The sequence below is a fragment of the Carcharhinus amblyrhynchos genome, chromosome 1 (genome assembly GCF_965287045.1).
Source record: "Carcharhinus amblyrhynchos chromosome 1, sCarAmb.v2.hapA, whole genome shotgun sequence".
In the NCBI taxonomy this organism is placed as follows: domain Eukaryota; kingdom Metazoa; phylum Chordata; class Chondrichthyes; order Carcharhiniformes; family Carcharhinidae; genus Carcharhinus; species Carcharhinus amblyrhynchos.
In genome coordinates this window covers 126,303,984-126,324,742 of record NC_137324.1, presented here as the reverse complement: position 1 = coordinate 126,324,742, position 20,759 = coordinate 126,303,984, and the positions used below count along the sequence as shown (strand labels likewise).

Genomic DNA, 20,759 nt, shown 5'->3' with positions numbered 1-20,759 from the left:
ACCGACTTTCTGAAAGAACCCCGCGCATTTACCACGGCTAATCCCCCTGACCTACACATGTTGGGATATTAAGCAGCAATTTAACATGGCCAATCCACCTAACCTGCACACCTTTGGACTGTGGCAGGAAACCAGAACACCTGGAGGAAACCCATGCAGACACGGGAGGAACTCTACACAAACCTGACACAAGGCCAAATTCGAACCCAAGTCGTGCCACCTACAAAAAGCAGTGCCTAGCTAGGGGCTTGAACCTCACTGACTGAGCTAACTGGTTTCCCAATGATGTTTGTGCAGGAGCAGTTATCAGGTCCGTTCCAACACAAATGTTTGCTATAATGCAAACTTCCCACTTTTGTCAAATTTCCAGCTTGGTTTTTCAGAACTTTGCAGTTGTGATAACTTCCCTTGTTTTGGACTTTCTCAGTATTATATTTTTGGAAATAAAGTTTAAAAAAAAGATCAGTTAATGGACATGTAGTAAAAGCGGGTTACCAAGTGAATGATGACATCTAAGCCAATGGTTTTAAAAGAATCCTAACAGTTCATTTAATTAACTTGATGAAATTAACAAATATAATAAGATGCTTTTCTGGGCATTGTTCTTTTAAAAAAAATCAGTTTTCAGATAAAGGCAGGTTCTACACTTGAAAACCATAACATCACAACATATTTGATTTAAAATATATTTGTCAGTGAATTTTTTTATTTTCCTCCTTTGCTGATGATTCACACGTTTTGAAATCAAAGCTTGGTTCCGGTTTCATTGTCAGATAGTTGTATCTGCTATCAAACCAATTATTTTCCTCACCACTATGGTTATGTTTAAGGACTATCATAATGCAGTCCAGTGCTGACAGCTTTGTTATCATGGAAGTGATTGTAGCGGGAAACCGCCAATCCAGTATTACCCTGTACAAAGTTTTTGATAGACTTTAATCATTTCTTATTGAAAATAAGAATGTGGAGATCAAACCACTACAAAGGACAATCCGGGTAGATTACTAGGAACTGGCTAGGTGTAATAAACTAACAAATGAACATGCATTCTCAGAAAAGGCCTGTTGTTTCCTCTTGTGTGCTTTAGCAACTTTGAGGATAATAGCAGTTTGACCTTGTACAACAGAGCTAGGTGGCACTACTGGTTACAGTAATTTACATCAAACCTTTAATGCGTTGGCACAGTTAGAAATCAAGAATTTATGATTTGGGGCCTTTTTTTATATCACTGTTAAAATGGAAATTAAATTTCAGTTCAGATTACTGAATTGAGTTAAACTGACTCTGTGTTTCAGAAATGTGGTTTTGTGTTTCTTGGATGCTGAGAAATTCCTTAAGCCTCCAGTATGATTAGCAGGAAGCACATATGCACTACAAGCCAAATGTGCGTAGTCTGCCATATTGGTAAAGGCCAAAAAATTGGCATTTACTCTTCACATCCAAATCAGCTGTTAGACTGTTCACAAATGCAAACCAATTTTAACTCATTGATTCATGTCAGAGCGCTGTTTGATGGATTCCAAGCACTGCCACTACCTCATCCATGGTACTCATAGTAGATGAAGCATAAAAAGAAATAAAGCAAGATTTATTTTTCAAAATTGTGCTCAGATGCACATAATTGAACCTTGAGGTATTCCCCAATCTAATTTTAGTTAACTTTTTTTTGACAGATCAAGCAGCAGGGAGAGCAAACTGAAGAAGCAAATGTGTATAAGTTGTTAGTGGAGTTTTTGCAATCCTTTATTTCCTGGACAGAGGTGACCTGGAAAACATTTGTAATAATCTTTATTGCAAGTTTATTTATTTAAATCCCCATCACATGCCACTCAATCCCTCCCATGACATTCCTCTTGTGCCATATCCATCCCATTCCTTCTTTCATTCACAGATCATCCTAATCTCTTCCCCCCATTCCACCCCTTTCTCCTAATGCAGTTTACATCCCTCCAATGCCATCCCATCTCTAAACCTATTTCACATTTCCCAACTCCCCTCCCATGCCACATCTTACCACTCTGTCCAGGAAAGGCTTGCAGTGCCTCTCCCTCCCATGCTATCTATCCCCTCACTCCCTTCCTCCCCCATGCTCTACCCCTTCCCCCACATCACTCACCACTGGGGCTGAGAGAGTTAAGAACAGAGCATTGGAGCCCAATAACCATATCCAGAATCCACATCCCCATCTTCCACCTGACTAACATTACAGTAGCATTCTGGGCACCCCTTTTCAACTCGATTTTATACTTGGATTCAGTCCTTCGGCTTTGCTTTTAGGGTGCTAAGTCCAGTAATGGAGGCTGGGAAATGGTGAGAACCAGTAACAGAGGAACATGTACCGAGCGCTGCCCACTAATTCAATTAATTGACCGATCATTATATGCAGGTGGACAAAAATTGTATTATTATTGGTCCATATCTCATTTCAGATATGAGTAAGGTCTGGCCAATCATCTAAAGTATACAATTGAACAAATAAAAATCCAAATCCAACATGGTGTTTGTGCAGTGAGGTGAAAGCGAATTGTGTGATTGAGGCTTGCTAAAATGGCACCCTGAAATGATCATTACAGAAATAGCATTTGCAGTAGAACTATTCATGTTTATTTAAACAGATTGCTTCAAAAAATGTATGCATGTTTTGGCAGGTTCTACCCATGAATATAGTGCTAGCCCAGATGATAAGATTTTTAAAAGCCTGGCTGAGGCTTACGCCTCTTTAAATCCGGTCATGTCTAACCCCAATAGACAACCGTGCCACAAGAACGATGACGATTCTAGCTTTATTGATGGAATAACCAACGGAGGAGCTTGGTACAATGTTCCAGGGGGTAAGTGAAAATGAATTTATGGAGAGCATTATATTAGGTAATGACATCAAATTCTACCCTGTGTAACAGTCATCTACTGTATATGCTTTAACTATCCGTTTAATTCACTTTGTTACGTAACTGGTGGAAGAACCAATTTTTTTTCTAGTTTACATTATCTGCATGTAATAAGAATAAAAATGCATTTATTCCACCTTCCAAGTCCTCAACAGACCACGAAGAGTTCCACAACCAAGAAATGAATTTCAAGTCCAGTGACTATTGGGCGAATGGAGCAGCCAATTTCCATATAAACCTATAAATAAGTGTGATGAATAACAAGTTAATCTGCTTTGGTGGGATTAGTTGAGGGATGAATTTAACTCAATCCCAGAACTACCTTCCCTGATCCTTGATCTTCATGTTCATCTTATAAGGCAGATGGAACCTCAGTTTAAAAATTAACCTGTAAGGTAGTATCTCTGGCCATGTACCAAGCCTTCTGTACTACAATTACTTTTCTTCTAAATTAGGTGCTGAAATCCTGGGGTCAACTTTGAAACCCCATACTTCTGACTCCGAGGTGAGAGGGGCAGGAATTAGGCTGAAGAGTTGAAGTGTAGTGATACATTTAAGGTTAAATTTGATGTGACCAGGGATCCCAATGTTCCTCGAACCTTGATTGACAGCAGCAACAATTTGAGAATCAAGCATCTGAACCTGTTTATCGCTGATTCCCTGAGCCATATATCTTTCAAACAGAGCAGGGCCAGACGCAGAGCTAGGCAAAATGTACCCTTCTTTGCATACCCTTATCTCAGTTCCTTGTAATTAGTTTGTGACTGGTGCAAAAAGATTCCATATACTCTATTTGTCAGCCAGTAAATTTGAGCTTTAAGACTGAGTCCTTGGAAAGGTTCCAACTTTACTTTCAAGAAAATATAGATTCAAAGGATAAAAGTATTTTAATTACAGTGATAATGGAAATTCACCATGAGTTACTGTTATATGTATTGTGAAATGACAGCCTAGATTGTGGATAGGAAGTGCCTATTTTCCTTGATGTAAAATTTACTATTGTGACTTAGCAGGTTAAAAACGGGACCATATTATTAGTGTGTGAAATAATGTTGCATGTAATGGGTTAAGATAGGCAACAAAGGCCAGCCAGAATATTAAGGCATGCTCTGTGATGTTGTCTCGATTATCAGATTTTCTTTTAGGCAATTTTATGCTCCTGTGTCCTATGTAAATTGGATTGGAGCCTCTGGACTTTTTTAAATGTAAGAGATAATGCGCTGCCAAGATCACTTCTGAATATGTAGGATTATAGACTCCTTGCGAATCTAGCTTAAGAAGCTGTTTATTTGTGACCTCATTTGTACCTGCACACCATTTCTCAAACAAGGAAAAACGAACTGGGTGGTGAATAAAAACGCTTTTTATCATAACGATGCAGTTTACATTTGGACTGAATGGATTCACAAGGTAAGCAAAATGTCAGACTGAACAAATCAGAATAGTAAAGTCCAATTTGTATTCTTTTGAAGATTCCATAAGGCACAATTTTGCAAAATGCTAAAGCAGCTTGTGTAGAGCAAGGATTGGTGAAAAAGAAATTATACTGGCATGATCCCTGTGGAGACTGATATCTTGGAAAACCCTTTAAGTGAACACTACAATGGCTTGTTATTAGACTTTTTCAATTTCAAAACCCACCTCCATGGCAACACGAATCACATGGGCCTTGTATCCGGATAGGAATAGTAATTAGTTGTCCTCCTGGCCGCCAACTCCATTCGAGTTTGGAATTAAATAACATTTTAAAGTATAACTGTTTATAAAACCTGACATTCCTAGAATCTTCCTGTGAGATTTAGAGACTAACAGGCTACTCACAGTCATCAAATTGTCATGGCATTGTCTACAGGGGTGAATATCTTGCACCTTCTTTCCAGTAAAATGAACTGTGCCCTGCCATCTGTCATTATAACTTTATCTCCAAGGCTTGTTGTTGGATGGAATTCAAAATAGGTTATGTAATTCCTTTTTACGCTCAACTAAAGCAACAGTTCCAAAACATAACAGTCTTCTAAAATTAATACTTGTAACAATACATATGCAATGCGCCATGGTAATGAATTTCTTGAGAAATGATTGGAAGCAAAATGTTTGAAGAGACTTAAACATGGGTTTGTTCCTCTGGGGAAAACTACATCTGTGGACTGCTCTTTTGTCAACTGGATAACATGGAGATCCGGGGCACAAACACACATGATTGATTTCCCTGTTAACTTTGCAGGACTAGAAGGCATTAATCCAAAAAGTTACTGATTTGGAACACATTCCAGGCTATTTCCAGTGTTGCAGAATTATGTGGAAATGTAATACTTTCTTAGGTGGATTGGTCACATTGGACATTAATGCATATTTCAGTGTGGCAACTGACAAATATAAAACAATATTGGATTTATTTTTGTCATCAGATATAGATGACAGATAATCTTTCTAAACATTAGCTTTGCTTTTTGTACTTTTGTATGTTGCATGTTACTCTACCAGGCTAATCACTACCAGCCCATATCAAATCTGTTCCAAATTTACTTCTGGGGTAAGAATTATGGAAAAAATTACTTTAACTGGAAAATGATTATTTTTGTGCAAGTTTATTATGATACCTTACATTGCAGGGAGTATTTTTGAAACAGAATACAGTGATGCCATTGAGAGCTGCTGCCAGTTCTTCAGTGCATTTGCCATTAAGAACTAATCAACTGATTTTGCAGAATTAAAGTTTTTGAGAAGGGAATTCAGCAACATAAAGCAGAATAATGAAAGCTGGTTTGTAGAACAAACCAAGGCATCAGTCACCAAATCCATCTTTGCCAGTGATTACAGAAATAATACTTGTGGTTAGGGACTTTTGCTGACATTTTGGTAGATGAAGTAACAGGATGCTGACAGGACTGGGATGTGAATGAACGGACTCAAAACAATGATCTCATTGTCCAACTTACCATTTAGGATTTATTTAAATGTGAATTCTCAAAATTTGAGACTAAGTGCAGTGTAGTCGCAAGGCATGTTTCCCATTTAGTTGGCCACCGGGAAAGCACACCAAATCACCCTGACCTGATCTTATTAATTATGCACCCAGATTTTTGTGCCATATTCAATGACAGGAAGGTCTGGAAAGCTTGTAGCCCACTATTGTGTCCAAGTCCTACATTGAAATGGTGCCCAACATCACTGACTGACCCACTTTTGAAGAAAGATGTGAACCTCCATAAATGAAAATAGACCTCTGGGAGCACTCTGAGACTGGAAGGTGGACCTCCTTAAAATGGAAATGGGTCACCGGGGCTATTTTGAGGCTGGAAGATAGGAGCTGTCTGAGAACCTGATCTGAAAGGTCCACCTGCTGTGGTCTTCCAGGGTCCAGGGTTTCTGGTCACTTCTTTTCTGAACAATGCCCCAGGCATTGCTCAGATGAGTCCTGGCATCTCTATACCATGTTGTCCCAAATGTGTTTCACGTTGGTGTGTTCTCCCACCAGCATTGGAGAGGATTTGGCATTCACTAACAGGATACAAATAAGGTTCAGGCTGGTTTCTGGCAGGTTTTTTGACCAACCATGGTGGGCACCAGTGAAAGATCCCACTGCAAATTCATGCTGACGTGAATCTGAATTCTATCCCCCCGGCCATATTCTCCCACCGTGCCCACCTTTATCCAACATCTGGAATTGCCTTTGTTTTCAGGACTGATGACGTCGCAGCCAATATGGGTTTAAAGGATGCCATTTTGTTGAGGGTTTAGTGCCAGAATGCTATCATTTCAGTTGAGCCACTGACTCTGCTCGCAAGATTGGCTTACCAAATGCAAATAGTTTTCCTATAGCTCCATTTGAAATTTGTCTGACACGTCCCAAGTTGTCTGTATGCAGTTCCTTAGGCATAACGAGGTGTGACATTCCCAAAATTGAGAGGTGAGTTTTTTTTCCCCTGGAGACGGCCAGGGATACATTCCAGACAGAGGGTTAACCAAATGGAATAAGTGTAAATATACATACAGAATATATACAGTGTTGGATTTCTGTTCTGCATTTGTAGAACCCAACACTAAAAAGGTTTACTGCACAGAAGAAGCCATTTGGCACTACAGGTGGGATTGTACAGTCTTGCTCAGGCGAGGTTGTAAAATTCTGCCCGAGGCCAATGAAGATTTCCGTTCTGGGAACTTTGCCCGCCCCGATACTGGGGTGGGTGAGCTGGTAGGGTTTCAGCCATCGCGTCTGTCCAGCTTAATTCCACATTCCAGCACTTGCCCACTATTGTGCAGGTTATGGCACTAGAAGTGCATAGCTAAGTACTTTCTTTGATGCATTTCTGCCCCAATCAACCTTTCTGACAGCAAACTCCTGTGACATTCACCTCTATCTGGGTGAAACTGTACCACAATTTCCCTCCAATTTTTTTACCAATTGCTTTAAATCTATGTGCCTGATTATTAATCTCCCTGTTGAGGAAGGTGGGTCCTTCCTGTCCTAGCTATCTAGATTCCTCACAATTTTACACACCTCTATGAAATCTCCTCTCAGCCTCCTCTGTTTCAAAGAACCTTAACCCATTCAGTCTTCCCTCACAATTAAAATTCTACATTCCTGGCACTACCCTGATAAGTCTCCTTTATAGTGGGCTCACATTACTGTAACACAGTGATCAGAGCTATTTACAGTATTTTAGTGGTAATCTAATAAGTATTTTTTTAAAAGAGTTTTAACATAACCTCCTCCGCTTATCTTTTATTCCTTGGCTAATTGAGGAAAATATCCCATTTGTCTTCCCAGCCATCTTATCTGCCTGTCCTGTGGCCTTGGGGATGTATCCACTCTGTGCAGCCACTTTGAGATCCCTCTGGTGCTCCGTACTTCTCAGTATCCTATCATTTACTGTGTATTCACTTGCATTTGGAGAAGGCGAATAAGGATTCACACTCCTCTGCACTGAGTTTAATTTGAAACTTTTCTGTCCACTGAGCAGCCCATTGATATTCTCCTGCACTTTACAGCTTTCTTCCTCACTACCAACCTGTATGGCTATTTTTGTATCATGTACAAACTTTTAATCATGACCCCTATATTTAAGTCACAAGTCAGTAATGTATACCATGAAAAGCACAGGACCCAGTATTAATCCCAGAGAGTCCTACTGCAAGCAATCTTCCACTCACAAAAGCACTTATTAACAGTTTTTTTTTGCTACCTGCCACTGACCCTATTTTGGATCCAATCTGAATTTTCCTGAACAAATCCATGCTGATAGTTCTTGATTAATTCATGTATTTCTATATGACAATTCCTCGTGTAATATTAGGGATGGGCACATAAAGGGTTAATGTGGGACTGAGTACAGTATTGCCCACGCAGTGATGTAAGAGAACAAATGACCAGCACCTAAGGAGTCAGTGTAGTATTGGACAGAGCTATGTGTAGAAGCAAGCATGGAGACAACTCCTAGCTTGGACCTTTACTATTTCTATGTATATAGCTTCTAGTGGTTAATAAATACTTAGGATTGAACTAAGACTGTGAACACCTTAATAAGACCTACTGAACTACTCCCAGCATCTTACAGCACCTTGGAACTTTTTCCAATGTTTCCCACCACTGAGGCCAGGCTGACTGACCTGTAATTACTCTTTCTGTCTCTTCCTTACATTTAGAACAGCATTAACAGTTCTCTGGCACCACATCTGTAGATAGAGAGGATTCGAATATAGTGGTCAGAATCTCTGTTATTTCCCTCTTTGCTTCCCTTAGCAGTCTGGGATATATTGAATCTTGGTGGGTTTTATGGCCCTGACTCCTTCAACATAGTGCCATGTGATTTTTTTACATGCAACAAAATAGGCAAATGGAGTCTCCACTTAATGCCTCTGCCAATAGTCAGTCAGCTCCAATAGGCCTTTATCTTTCTAAGCAGGTGATGCAGGTAGCTGTTTCTGCGTGACGAATTCAGCATTGGTTAGAAATGGAGTCTAATCTGTATGATAGAGTTCCATGTCAATATTTTTCTTCACTGCATCAATCTTTTTTGTCCATATATGTCCCAGTGAACACTGTAAGATTTTTAACTTTGTTACTTGTTATTTTCCAGGTATGCAGGATTTCAACTACCTGAGCAGCAACTGCTTTGAGATCACGCTGGAACTCAGCTGTGAAAAATTCCCACCCGAAGACACACTCCCACAGTATTGGAAGGAGAATAAAGACTCTCTCATTAATTACATTGAGCAGGTTAGTGAAGAATATCCAATAGACGGGGACCTCTGATCAAGCCCATTTCTAAAAGTGTCACTTTTCACTTGTTTCATCATTTACATTAGGCCAGATGTTTATCAATTCAGACCAACTCTAGAATCTTTTAATGATGGCAGATGGGACTTGGATACAGAAGTCTTGCCCCATTTTGGACACTCACATTTTTCCAGTAAGGGAAGGAGTGGGGTGTGAATCTTACAGGTGGGAAACCCAAACTCAACAGGGCCATTTGAACTTAGAGCTGAGTTCAAACAAGCCCCATTTTGGCTGTTGCAAGAGCTCTAACCTTGTGGGAGTCACAAATTGTTAGAATAGATGTAAACTCATGTGAAAGCTGGAATACATCCGTGTAAGTGTTATCATCCCAGGTCTTTAAATACTCTGCTCATTAAACCTGAAAAAATAGGCTGAAGTTACTAGAGAGAGCTTTTAAAAAACCTGCTAGATTGTCCTGATCGATAAGACATCTGGCATAGGTTAGAAGAAACCATGACTGCTCCTCTGTTTCAATAGAGGTTTTTGTTGACATTTCCTAAGGACATTTATTACATTGTGAATAATTAGCTGAGTTGCAAAATCTGCAAAAGGATTACCACAGCAGGGAACTGAACTCAGAGTTTGATTGACAATTTGAAGAGGCTTTTAATGATTAACTATCTTTGTGAGGTTGAATAGAAATTAATTTTTTTATAACAGGCAGAACCCCTGGGGAGATTTTAAAGCTTTGAATGGGTGGAAATCATTTTCAGTATCAAGTGTGTATAAGTGAGAGTTGTACTAGATTGTTTAAAGAAGCTTTTTCATCTCTACATGGTTGCCAAGTTCTGTGTATCGTGGATGAGTGACAATGGAGGTGGCATGACGAGGTTATGAAACAACTACAGAGAGGCATGGGGGAGGGTCTGAGGATACATGGAGGGATGGGTGGGTGCATCGGTTGGCATGGAAGGGGCATAGAGTGCGTCGGGGGAGGGGCTGAGGAGATGTGAGGGATGAGGGTTAGAGGGCTTAGCTGCTTCTAAAGCAACTGGGACAAAGTCCTAGAAAACTGAGAAAATAAAAACAAAGAACAACAAAGAACAAAAACCAGCCCGGGAAACAGGCCCTTCGGCCCAACGAGCCCGCGCCGCCACCTCAACACCACCAGTCCACCTCTCTACCCACGACCCCTGTCTAATGTTTTATGGCCATCCAGATTGAGGGAAACTGATTTAGGGACAATTTATTCCTGCCAATCAGCCAAACAGCACATCTTTGGGGTGTGGGAGGAAACCGGAGCACCCGGAGAAAACCCACGCAAGCACGGGGAGAATGCGCAAACTCCCACAGACACTGGCCCAAATCCATGTGTCTGCACAGCAATCAGCGATAGTCACTGAGCTGTCATCTTGCCCAGTATCTTGTCCAGTTTAGGCACACACTAACAACATGAAGCACTAGGCCAATCTCGAACAACCAAGAGCAGCCCCAGTATGACCCATTGTGTGTATGCCCCTTGTTGGACACGAGGTGGACCGACTTAAAACCTGTGGACCGACTTAAAACCTTTGCTTTTGAGGTCAGTGGGCCCAACTCTACCCCGGCCTGCCTTCCCAGAGTGAAAATTGGGTTAATGGGGCATTAGAATTGAGGCAGGCCTGCCAAATTGAGAAATTTCCCAACTTGAGTTATCTACCTTGGTAGAAAATCCAGCCCAGTGTGTTATTTCAGAAAGGCTGTGATTACAGAAGAAGTGCTTGACTGGCCTTGTAGTCTCTGTTTAAAATTGGCACATTTCCAGCAGTGGAAAGATGACAATGTTTAAATTACAATTGTATTATCCAAGTGTGTGAAAGATAATATTGATCAAAATGTCGTGTCTTAAATAGTAGTTTGATATCTGTAGAAGGCTCCAATGGGAGCTGAAGAACTTTTCTTTCTCAAAGCTACCTTTTTGGCTTTTTGTCTCCTTTTGTTTCTTGTGGTTTGCAGCCTGGGTATTATCCAATGCAAAACAAACCCAAAGAAATCATTTTACAGATATGAATTCTTTGTGTTCTCCTCTCGACTGTTGTCCTTGTGCAATTGCCTGATAATTTATTTTTAAATAGTTTAGTTCACAAACAATTTTTCTGCTCATGACCTCCCTCTAGGTGGGGAGCTATGGATGTCATTTGGTCATTATTGACATGGTCACAATTGTGTTTCAGGTGCACCGTGGTGTGAAAGGTTTTGTCCGGGACTATCAAGGGAACCCAATTTCTAACGCCACTATATCTGTGGACGGAATAAATCATGATATCGCATCTGGTAAGTATGAACGCATTTAGTTTTTCAATTTTGGGAGGTAAAACCAGTCCAAAGGTGTGCAGATTAAATTGATTGGCCACATTAAATTGTCCCTTAGTGTCAGGGGAGTGGCAGGGTAAATATATGGGGTTACGGGGATAGGACCTGTCTGGAATTGTGGTCATTGCAGGTTCGATGGGCTGAATGGCTTCCTGCTACACTGTAAGGATTCTATGAAAACAAAGGTTAAAGAAGCTCTCCTGCATTTGGCTCCAGACCAGTCTTTCCTGGCACTTATATTTATTGATTGAGGATATCTTCATGTAAGACATTTTACATTCCCCCTCTCCACCCACTGTGAACCCTTTACTTGCGCCACCTTCATTTCTTGCTGCTAATGTAAGTCCAGATAGAACTGCCAAAATTGCCTCAATACAAAGTGATCAGATAGAAGTGGAAGATAATGGAATAATACAACACAGAAGGAGACCATTGAACCAACTGGGTCTTTGCCAGCCCTTTTGAGTTCAATTCCATTGGTCTTACCTGTAATTTAGTATTTAGCCAATTCCCTTTTGAAGGCTGGTGTTGAATCTATATCCGCCACCCTCTCAGGCAGGGCATTCCAAACCCTAACCATTGATTGTATGAAACACTTTTTCCTCATTTTGCTGCTGAGTCTTCTGCCAGTCGGCATAAATCACCTTGTATCCTTGTTCAATTGGCCATCCAGCTTGAAATCACGTTCCGGGGCTGATTGCGGTCAGAAGCATGTTTTGCGCCTGCTTCTGGACCCACTGAATGCGTGCGCTCGATCAGTGAAACATTCAGGCCATGAAAACATATAATGGAAACCTCCGAACTCATCCACAGTTGCGATTCTCCAGTGCTGCTGCAATCAGTGGAATTTTGGCTGAGTGTCAAATTTTCCATTCTTGCTGGCAGTTGAGTGGAAATGAATGAGATCGGAGAATCCAGCCCATATTTTCTACAGATGTTTCAAAAGGAAAAGAATAACTAAAGTGAATACTGGTTCTTGAGTGAGTGGGCCTGAGAAGTGGGAGGATAAAGAAATGGCAGATTAATTGAACAAATATTTTGTGACTGCCTTAATAACAATACAGAAATAATTGTAAATCAAGAGATAAAAGGGAGGGAGGGACTAAAAGCAATTACAATTACCAGAGAAAGAGTTCTGAGAAAATTATTAGAACTAAAAGCTGACATGTTCCCAGGTTCTGATGGACTTGGGTTCTTAAGAGAAGTAGTTTCTGAGGTAGTAGGTGCATTGCTTTTCATTTTCCAAAACACCTTAGCTTCTGGAAAGATTCCATTACATTGGAAAATAGTCAATGTAACTCATCAGTTCAAGAAAGGAGGGAGACAGAAAGTAGGGGTCTACAGTTTAGTTGGCTTAACACTTACTGCACAAAATGCGAGTTCAAAGTGTAGGGGGTAACACATTAGCATTCAAGCCTGGATAGAAGATTTTTTTTAGCTAACAGGAAATGGAGAGTAGACATAAATGGGTCATTTTTTTTGTTTGGCTGACGTAACAAAGAGTGCCACAGGAATCAGTGGTGAGGCCTCAACTATTTACAATCTCAGTCAATGGCTTAGATGAGACATCAAATTTGTGGTTGCTAAATTTGCCAATGACACAAAGATTGGAAGGAAAGTAAGTTTTGAAGAGGGCATGAGGTGGATGCAAAGGGATATGGATAGGTTAATTGAGTGGGCAAAAATCTGACAGATCGAGTATTTTCTTGAAACATGTCAACTTGTCCACTTTGGCAAGAGAAATAAGAAAAATTTAATTTAAATGGAGAAAGATTGTGGAAATCTGCAGCACAGAGAGATCTGCATGTCACAAGGAGTTAGGCTGCAGTAAGTGATTAGAAAGGCAGAAGGAATGTGGTGATTTATTGCAAATGGAATGGAATATAAAAGCAAGGATGTTTTTCTACAGTTATGCAGAGCATTGGTGAGAGCATCTCTGGAGTACCCTGTACAGTTTTGGTCTCCTTATTTAGAACAAAACATCATTGCTTTAGAAGCAATTCAGAAAATGTTCACCAATTTCTGGGATGAGGTGGGTATCTTGTGAGGAAATTTTGGACAGACTGAGTCTATATCCATTGGCGTTTAGAAGAATGAGAAATGGCCTTATTGAAACAAGATCCTGAGTTGGATTCACGAGGTAAATGCAAGGAGGATATCTCTGCCTATGGGAGAACGTAAGATCATAAGAACATAAGAAATAGGAGCAGGAGCAGGCCATCTAGCCCCTCGAGCCTGCCCCGCCATTCAATAAGATCATGGCTGATCTGAAGTGGATCAGTTCCACTTTCCCGCTTTCTCCCCATAACCTTTAATTCCCTTGTCTGTCAAAAACCTATCTACCCGTGACTTAAAAATATTTAGCGAGGCAGCCTCCACCACTTCAACGGGCAGAGAATTCCAGAGATTCACCACCCTTTGAGTGAAGAAGTTCCTCCTCAACTCCGTTCTAAACTGCCCCCCCCCCCCCCCTTATGTTGAGGCTGTGCCCTCTAGTCCTGCTGTCCTTTCTGAGCAGGAAGAATCTCTCTACCTCTACCCTATCCTTCCCCTTCATTATCTTATACGTCTCTATAAGATCCCCCCTCCTCCTTCTAAACTCCAACGAGTACAGACCCAGTCTATTTAGTCTCTCTTCATAGTCCAACCCCCTCATCTCTGGCATCAGCCTAGTGAACCTCCTCTGCACTCCCTTCAAGGCCAAAATATCCTTGCGCAAGTGCGGCAACCAAAACTCCACACAGTACTCCAGCTGCGGCCTCACCAGTGCCCTGTACAGTTGCAGCAAGACCTCCCTGCTTTTATATTCTATCCCCCTCGCTATAAAGGCCAGCATCCCATTCGCCTTCCTGACCACCTGCTGCACCTGCAGACTGGGTTTTCGTGACTCATGCACAAGGACCCCCAGGTCCCGCTGCACCGTAGCATGCTGCAGCTTTTCGCCCTTTAAATAGTAATCCCTCCTAATATTATTCCTGCCAAAGTGGATAACCTCACACTTGCTAACATTGTACTCCGTCTGCCAGGTCCTCGTCCACTCGCTCAGCCTATCTAAATCCCTCTGCAGACTTTCCACACCCTCTGCACAATTTGCTTTTCCACTCATCTTTGTTTCATCAGCAAATTTTGACACCCTACACTCCGCCCCCTCCTCCAGATCATCTATATAAATGGTAAATAGTTGAGGGCCCAGAACTGATCCCTGCGGCACTCCACTAGTTACCAACTGCCAATCAGAATAGCACCCATTGATACCAACTCTCTGCCTCCTATTAGACAGCCAATCCTCTATCCATGCTAACACCTTACCCCCAACTCTGTGCACCCTAACCTTCTGTAGCAACTTTCTGAGAGACTAGAACTAGACGACCTAGTACAAAAATAATGGATTTCTCATTTAAGATGGTGATGAGAAGAATTATTTTCTCTCAGTGGATCTTGAGTCTATGGAGCTCTCTCCCAGTGAGTAGTGGAGGCAGGACCAACGAATACCTTTAAGGCAAAGGGCATTAAATTCTTGACTAACAAGGGTGTCAGATGGTATAGGAGTAGTCAGGTGGATAGATGTGAGGCCACAGTTAGATCGAACAAGATATTATCAATTGGTGAAGCAGGCTCAAGGGGCCAAATGTCCTACAGCTGCTTCTAATTTGTGAGTTCATATGAATGTTTTCTTAATATCTTGGAGTTCTTTAGCTTGGAAAGTGAGGGCCAAGATGTCAGAATATGCAAAAAACTGTGACCTTGTGGAAAGAAGGTCACTGAATACATATTAAAGTGAAGACTAATGTGTGAACTAATCCCGGTGGGAGACCATTGGTGGTTATGCACGGTAGCTAATTTGGTCTCCAAGGTGCACATGGAGCTCTCAGTTGATGATCTCAGGGTTGATTAATTGTAGAGTTTTCATGCATCAGATGATTTCAGAGAGTTTCAGCAGCATACCTAGGCGCCTGTGTCATTAGCACAGGATAAATCAACAAAGGCAGTTCCCCTCGCCACGCCTTTCTGGAAACCAGCTTTAATGTGTGGGGTCAGTGCCGGGACTTGTTCGGAGCAGTTGGGCCCTGTGTGAAAACCTACCTGTTATGAGGCATGATGGCGGAGGAGGGAGTATCACCGCATCTAATAATGTGACTCAGTCCCCCTCCCAGTGACTTCAGTTTTTCCTCGTAACTATGGTTTTCCTTTCACTGGTGAGCCTATGCTTCATGTCCTACCTATCTTTCATTTCTTCTGATAATCTAGTTCCTGACACTCTACAATACCAGTTGCCAGCTAACAGTTACCTTTTATAAATTTGTTTGCAACTTCTTTCACTTTTCTTGTAATTCAGCTTCCTATGCTGATAAAAGCAAGAGAGAAAAAGCTGGAAAATCTCAGCATCTGTAAGGAGAGAAAAGAGCTGATGATTCAACAAATTTATTGGAGTTCAATGAGGATGTGTCTAGGGCAATGGATAGAGGAGAGCCGGTGGATGTGGTCTTTCTTGATTTTCAGAAGGCGTTTGACAAGGTACCTCACAAGAGGTTATTGCAGAAGGTAAGGGGGCATAGAGTTGGGGGTAGGGTGTTAGCATGGATAGGGGATTGGTTGTCAAATAGGAGGCAGAGAGTGGGGGTCAATGGGTGCTATTCGGATTGGCGGATGGTGACTAGTGGAGTGCCCCAGGGGTCGGTGCTGGGGCCTCAGCTATTTACTATTTATATAGATGATCTGGAGGAGGGAACCGAGTGTATGGTGTCGAAATTTGCTGATGACAGCAAGATTGGTGGAACGGCAAATTGCGCGGAGGGTGTGGAGAGTCTGCAGAAGGATCTAGATAGGCTGGGCGAATGGGCCAGGAACTGACAAATGGAATTTAATGTTGGCAAGTGCGAGGTGGTCCACTTTGGCAGGAATAATGGTAGGAAGGACTATTACTTACGTGGCAAAAAACTGCAGCAGGCGACGGTGCAGAGGGACCTCGGGGTCCTTGTGCATGAGTCGCAAAAACCCAGCCTGCAGGTGCAACAGGTGGTCAGGAAGGCTAATGGGATGCTGGCCTTCATAGCGAGGGGGATTGAATATAAAAGTAGGGAGGTCTTGCTGCAGCTGTATAGGGCATTGGTGAGGCCGCAGCTGGAGTACTGTGTGCAGTTTTGGTCACCGCACTTACGCAAGGATATTTTGGCCTTGGAGGGAGTGCAGAGGAGGTTTACTAGGCTGATACCGGAGTTGAGGGGGTTGAACTATGAGGAGAGGCTAAATAAATTAGGCTTGTACTCGTTAGAGTTTAGAAGAATGAGGGAAGATCTCATTGAGACGTATAAGATGATGAATGGGATGGATAGGATAGAGGTGGAGAGACTCTTCCTGCTCAGAAAGGACAGTAGGACTAGGGGGCACAGCCTCAAGATAAAGGGGGGGCGGTTTAGAACGGAGTTGAGGAGGAACTTCTTCACTCAAAGGGTGGTGAATCTCTGGAATTCTCCGCCCGTTGAAGTGGTGGAGGCTGCCTCACTAAATATTTTTAAGACGTGGGTTGATGGGTTTTTGATAAGCGAGGGGATTAAGGGTTATGGGGAGAGGGCGGGAATGTGGAACTGAGCCACGACAGATCAGCCATGATCTTATTGAATGGCGGGGCAGGCTCGAAGGGCTAGATGGCCTACTCCTGCTCCTATTTCTTATGTTCTTATGAGTCCAGATGACCCTTTGTGCTAAAACATTTTAGCACAAACATTCCTTGTTCCAGGCCTACCCAGGCCCCCTCCCACAACTCCTTTACCGGTACATTGATGACTATTTTGGTGCCGCTTCATGCTCTCGTCCAGACCTTGAAAAATTCATCAACTTCACTTCTAGTTTTCACCCCTCCATCACCTTCACCTGGTCCATTTCAGACACTTCCCTTCCCTTCCTCGACCTTTCTGGCTCCATTTCCAGGAGTAGGCTCTAGACCAATATCCATTACAAACCCACTGACTCCCACAGCTATCTGGACTACAGCTCTGCACGCCGCACATCCTGTAAGGACTCCATCCCTTTCTCTCAGCTCCTTCGCTTCTGTCACATTTGATGCCGCTTTCCAAAGTGGCGCTTCTAGTATTTGCTCCGTTTTCCTCAACCGTGGATTCCCATTCAGTTGTCGACAGGACCCTCAACAGCATGCAGTCCATCTCCTGTACCACAACCCTCACCACCTCTTTCCCTCCCAGGACAAGGATAGAGCCCCCTTTGTTCTCACATTTTATTCCACCAGCCTTCGCACACAAAGCATAATCCTCTGCCATTTTCCCCAACTCCAGTGTGATGCCATCACCAAACACATCTTCCCTTCACTTCCTCTGTCAGCATTCTGCAGAGACTGTTCCCTCTGGGATAACCTAGTCCACTCCTCCATTATACCCAACACTTCTCCCATCACTCATACCACCTTCCCATGCAATCGCAGTAGGTGTAACACCCTTTACCTTGTCTATGCTTACCATCCAAGGCCCAAAACATTCATTCCAGGTTAAGCAGCATTTCACTTGCACCTCTTTCAATTTGGTCTACTTCATTCGCTGCTCCCAATGTGACCTCCTCTATATCAGAGAGACCAAGCATGGATTAGGGGATCGCTTTGCTGAGCATCTTCGGTCTGTGCACAATCAGGACCCTGACCTTCCCATTGCTTGCCATTTTAACACATGACCCTGCTCCCATGCCCACATGTCTATCCTTGGCCTGCTGCAATGTTCCAGTGAAGTTCAATGCAAACTGAACAAACAGCATCTCATCTTCTAGATAGGCACTTTACAACCTTCCGGTCTCATCACTGAATTCAACAAATTCAGATGATTTGCTCTACCCCACCTTGACCCCTTTGTTTTCATTCTATTTTTAATTTTTTACTGTTCCCTACCTTTTATTGCTTTATTGTCTTTCCTCATTTTTCTTATCTCCCCCCACTTCTTTCCCCCTAGTTTATTCCCCGTCCCTTCTCTTTTCTCCCCCTTTGCTCCCCCTTTTCTAAATTTTACCTCTGTAACTATGAAACTCTGAAATCACCCATTCCACCTCCCTTTCCCCTCCCTCCCCAAACATCTTTATCTGTCACAGCTCACTCTCTCTGCCATTTGGTCATTCACACCCTTTATTCTCTCTGTGGACTGCCATTAGCAGCCTTTTCCCCTGGTTTCTGTGGCTATGACTTATCTTTCATTCCCTCTCCCTGCACTATAAATATTTCCCACTTTCTATGCCTTTTAGCTTTGACAAAGGGTCATCTGGACTCGAAACGTCAGCTCTTTTTTCTCCTTACAAATGCTGCCAGACCTGCTGAGATTTTTCAGCATTTTTTTTCTTTTGGTTTCCTATTCTGTTAAGTTTGTAAATGCATCAGCTGGTGTGATATGGGTGGGCTGAATGGCCTCTACCTGCACTGCAGAGATTCTATGAGTAGGGCTGCAGTTGCCCCTTCAATGTTCTTCAGTGACTTGAGGGATTGCTGATGACAGGGAGTGTATAAAAATTGTTTTCAATCACTTCTGATGGAGCCACCACAACCCCCTCTAATTCCCCCTTCCAAGGATTTATCTGATGTCAGCTGCTAACTGACAGAAGTCAAAATACTGTGAATCTTGGAAATCTGAAACTTAAACAAAAAATGCTGGAAATGTTGAAGAGGGCAGCTGGCATCCATGGGGAGAGAAACAGAGTTAACATTTCAGGTCTATGATCTTATAGAAGGTGTTAGAAATGGAGGCAGGGAAAAGAGGAGTGGGAAAAACAAAAGAAAAGGTTGTAATATGATGGAAGGGAGGAGAGATTTAAAAAAATGGTGGTAGTGCAAAGCCAAAGGGGACAAAAAGAGGGCAGTAATGGGGAAAATAAAAACCTCGAAATGGACTGAGGGAAAGTGTAAATGGCAACAACAGAATTCTTAACAGCTGGCTGAGAACGATGCTTATGGTCTAAAATTGTGGAGTTCAGTTTTGAGCTTGGGAGGTTGTAAAGTGCCTCATCAAAATGTTCTTTGAACTTGTTTTGAGCTTCATTGGTGTTATTGATACAGAACAAGGTGGGAATGGAACAGAGAATGGAAATGACAAGTGGGCAGAATCCTAGGGCCCAGCTAGTGGAATGAATGGAGGTGTTCGCCCTGTCTGTGATTGGTCCCCCCATTGTAAAGAAGATGGCATCGTGAACAGTGAATGCAATATACTTAATAAAGGAAGTAAGAAGTAAATGACAGTTTAACTTGGAAGGAGTGTTGGGAATCTGGATGGTGGGAAGTGAGGAGGTGAAGAAATAGTTCTCACATCTTTTGTACTTGCTGTGGGAAGTGAAACAGGTGTTGTGGTGTTGGGGAGGTGAAGCAGGATTTTGTGGAGGGACTGGCCCTTTCAGCATTTCGAAGGGGGAGGGCAAATGACATTTCTGATGGCATCATGTTGGTAGTGTTGGAAATGGTGGTGAATGCTCTGTTGCATATGCAAGTTGGCGGGTGCAAGGTGAGGACAAGGAGAATCCTAGCTGGAAGAGAGAGGAAGCAGGAGAGCAGAAGAGGGGGAAATGGGACTGACATGATCACGGATCCTGTCAACCTCTGTGAAGAGGAATCCTCATTTAAGGAAAAAGGAAGATGTTTTAGAAGCATGGGTGTGGACAATAGCATCATCAGAGTAATTTTTTATTAATTTGCTCATTACATGTAAGCACTGCTGGCAAGACCAACATTTATCGCCCATGCATAATTGCCCTTGAGAAGATGGTAATGAGCCACTTCTTTGAGTTGCTGTATACTGTCAGGGAGGGAATTCCTGGATTTAGAACCCAGCATCACTGAAGGAATGATAATATAGTTCCAAGTCAGGATGGTGTACGACTTGAAGGGATCTTGCTGGTGGTGTTGTTCCCGTGTACCTTGGTTTTTCTAGGTGGTCGGTGTAAAAGATTTGGTAGGTGCTGTCAACTTGGCGAATTGCTGCGGTGCACCTTGTAGACTGTACTTCCTGCAGCCACTAAGTACCTGCGGTGGCGGGAGTTAATGTGGCGATCAAGCAGGATGCTTTTCTCGGATTGGCTGAAGACTGGCATCTGTGATGTTGGGATTCTCAGGAATAGTCTGAGTTGGATCATCCACTAAGCACATTTGGCTGTGATGGAGCCCAAGAAACTGGGGGAATGGAATGGAATCCTTTCAGGCATCAGCTGTGAGGAAATGGAATCGATGGAGCTGAGGTTGGCTTATTTATGATAAATATTGGTTGACAGCCCATCCCCAGAAAGAGGAATTACAAAACTGAAGGAGGGAAGATTTGGGCCAGAAT

General features: G+C 42.4%; 1 protein-coding gene across 1 annotated transcript in view; it reads left to right on the top strand.

The window, feature by feature from the left end:
* The window catches only part of cpe (carboxypeptidase E), a 116,176-nt gene that overhangs the window by 80,395 nt on the left and 15,022 nt on the right, over positions 1-20,759 (top strand). Inside the window, exons 5-7 of the mRNA XM_080192083.1 lie at positions 2,649-2,831; positions 8,969-9,108; positions 11,322-11,421. Coding sequence (XP_080048209.1) covers positions 2,649-2,831; positions 8,969-9,108; positions 11,322-11,421 — 423 coding nt within the window. The remainder of the gene's footprint in view (positions 1-2,648; positions 2,832-8,968; positions 9,109-11,321; positions 11,422-20,759) is intronic.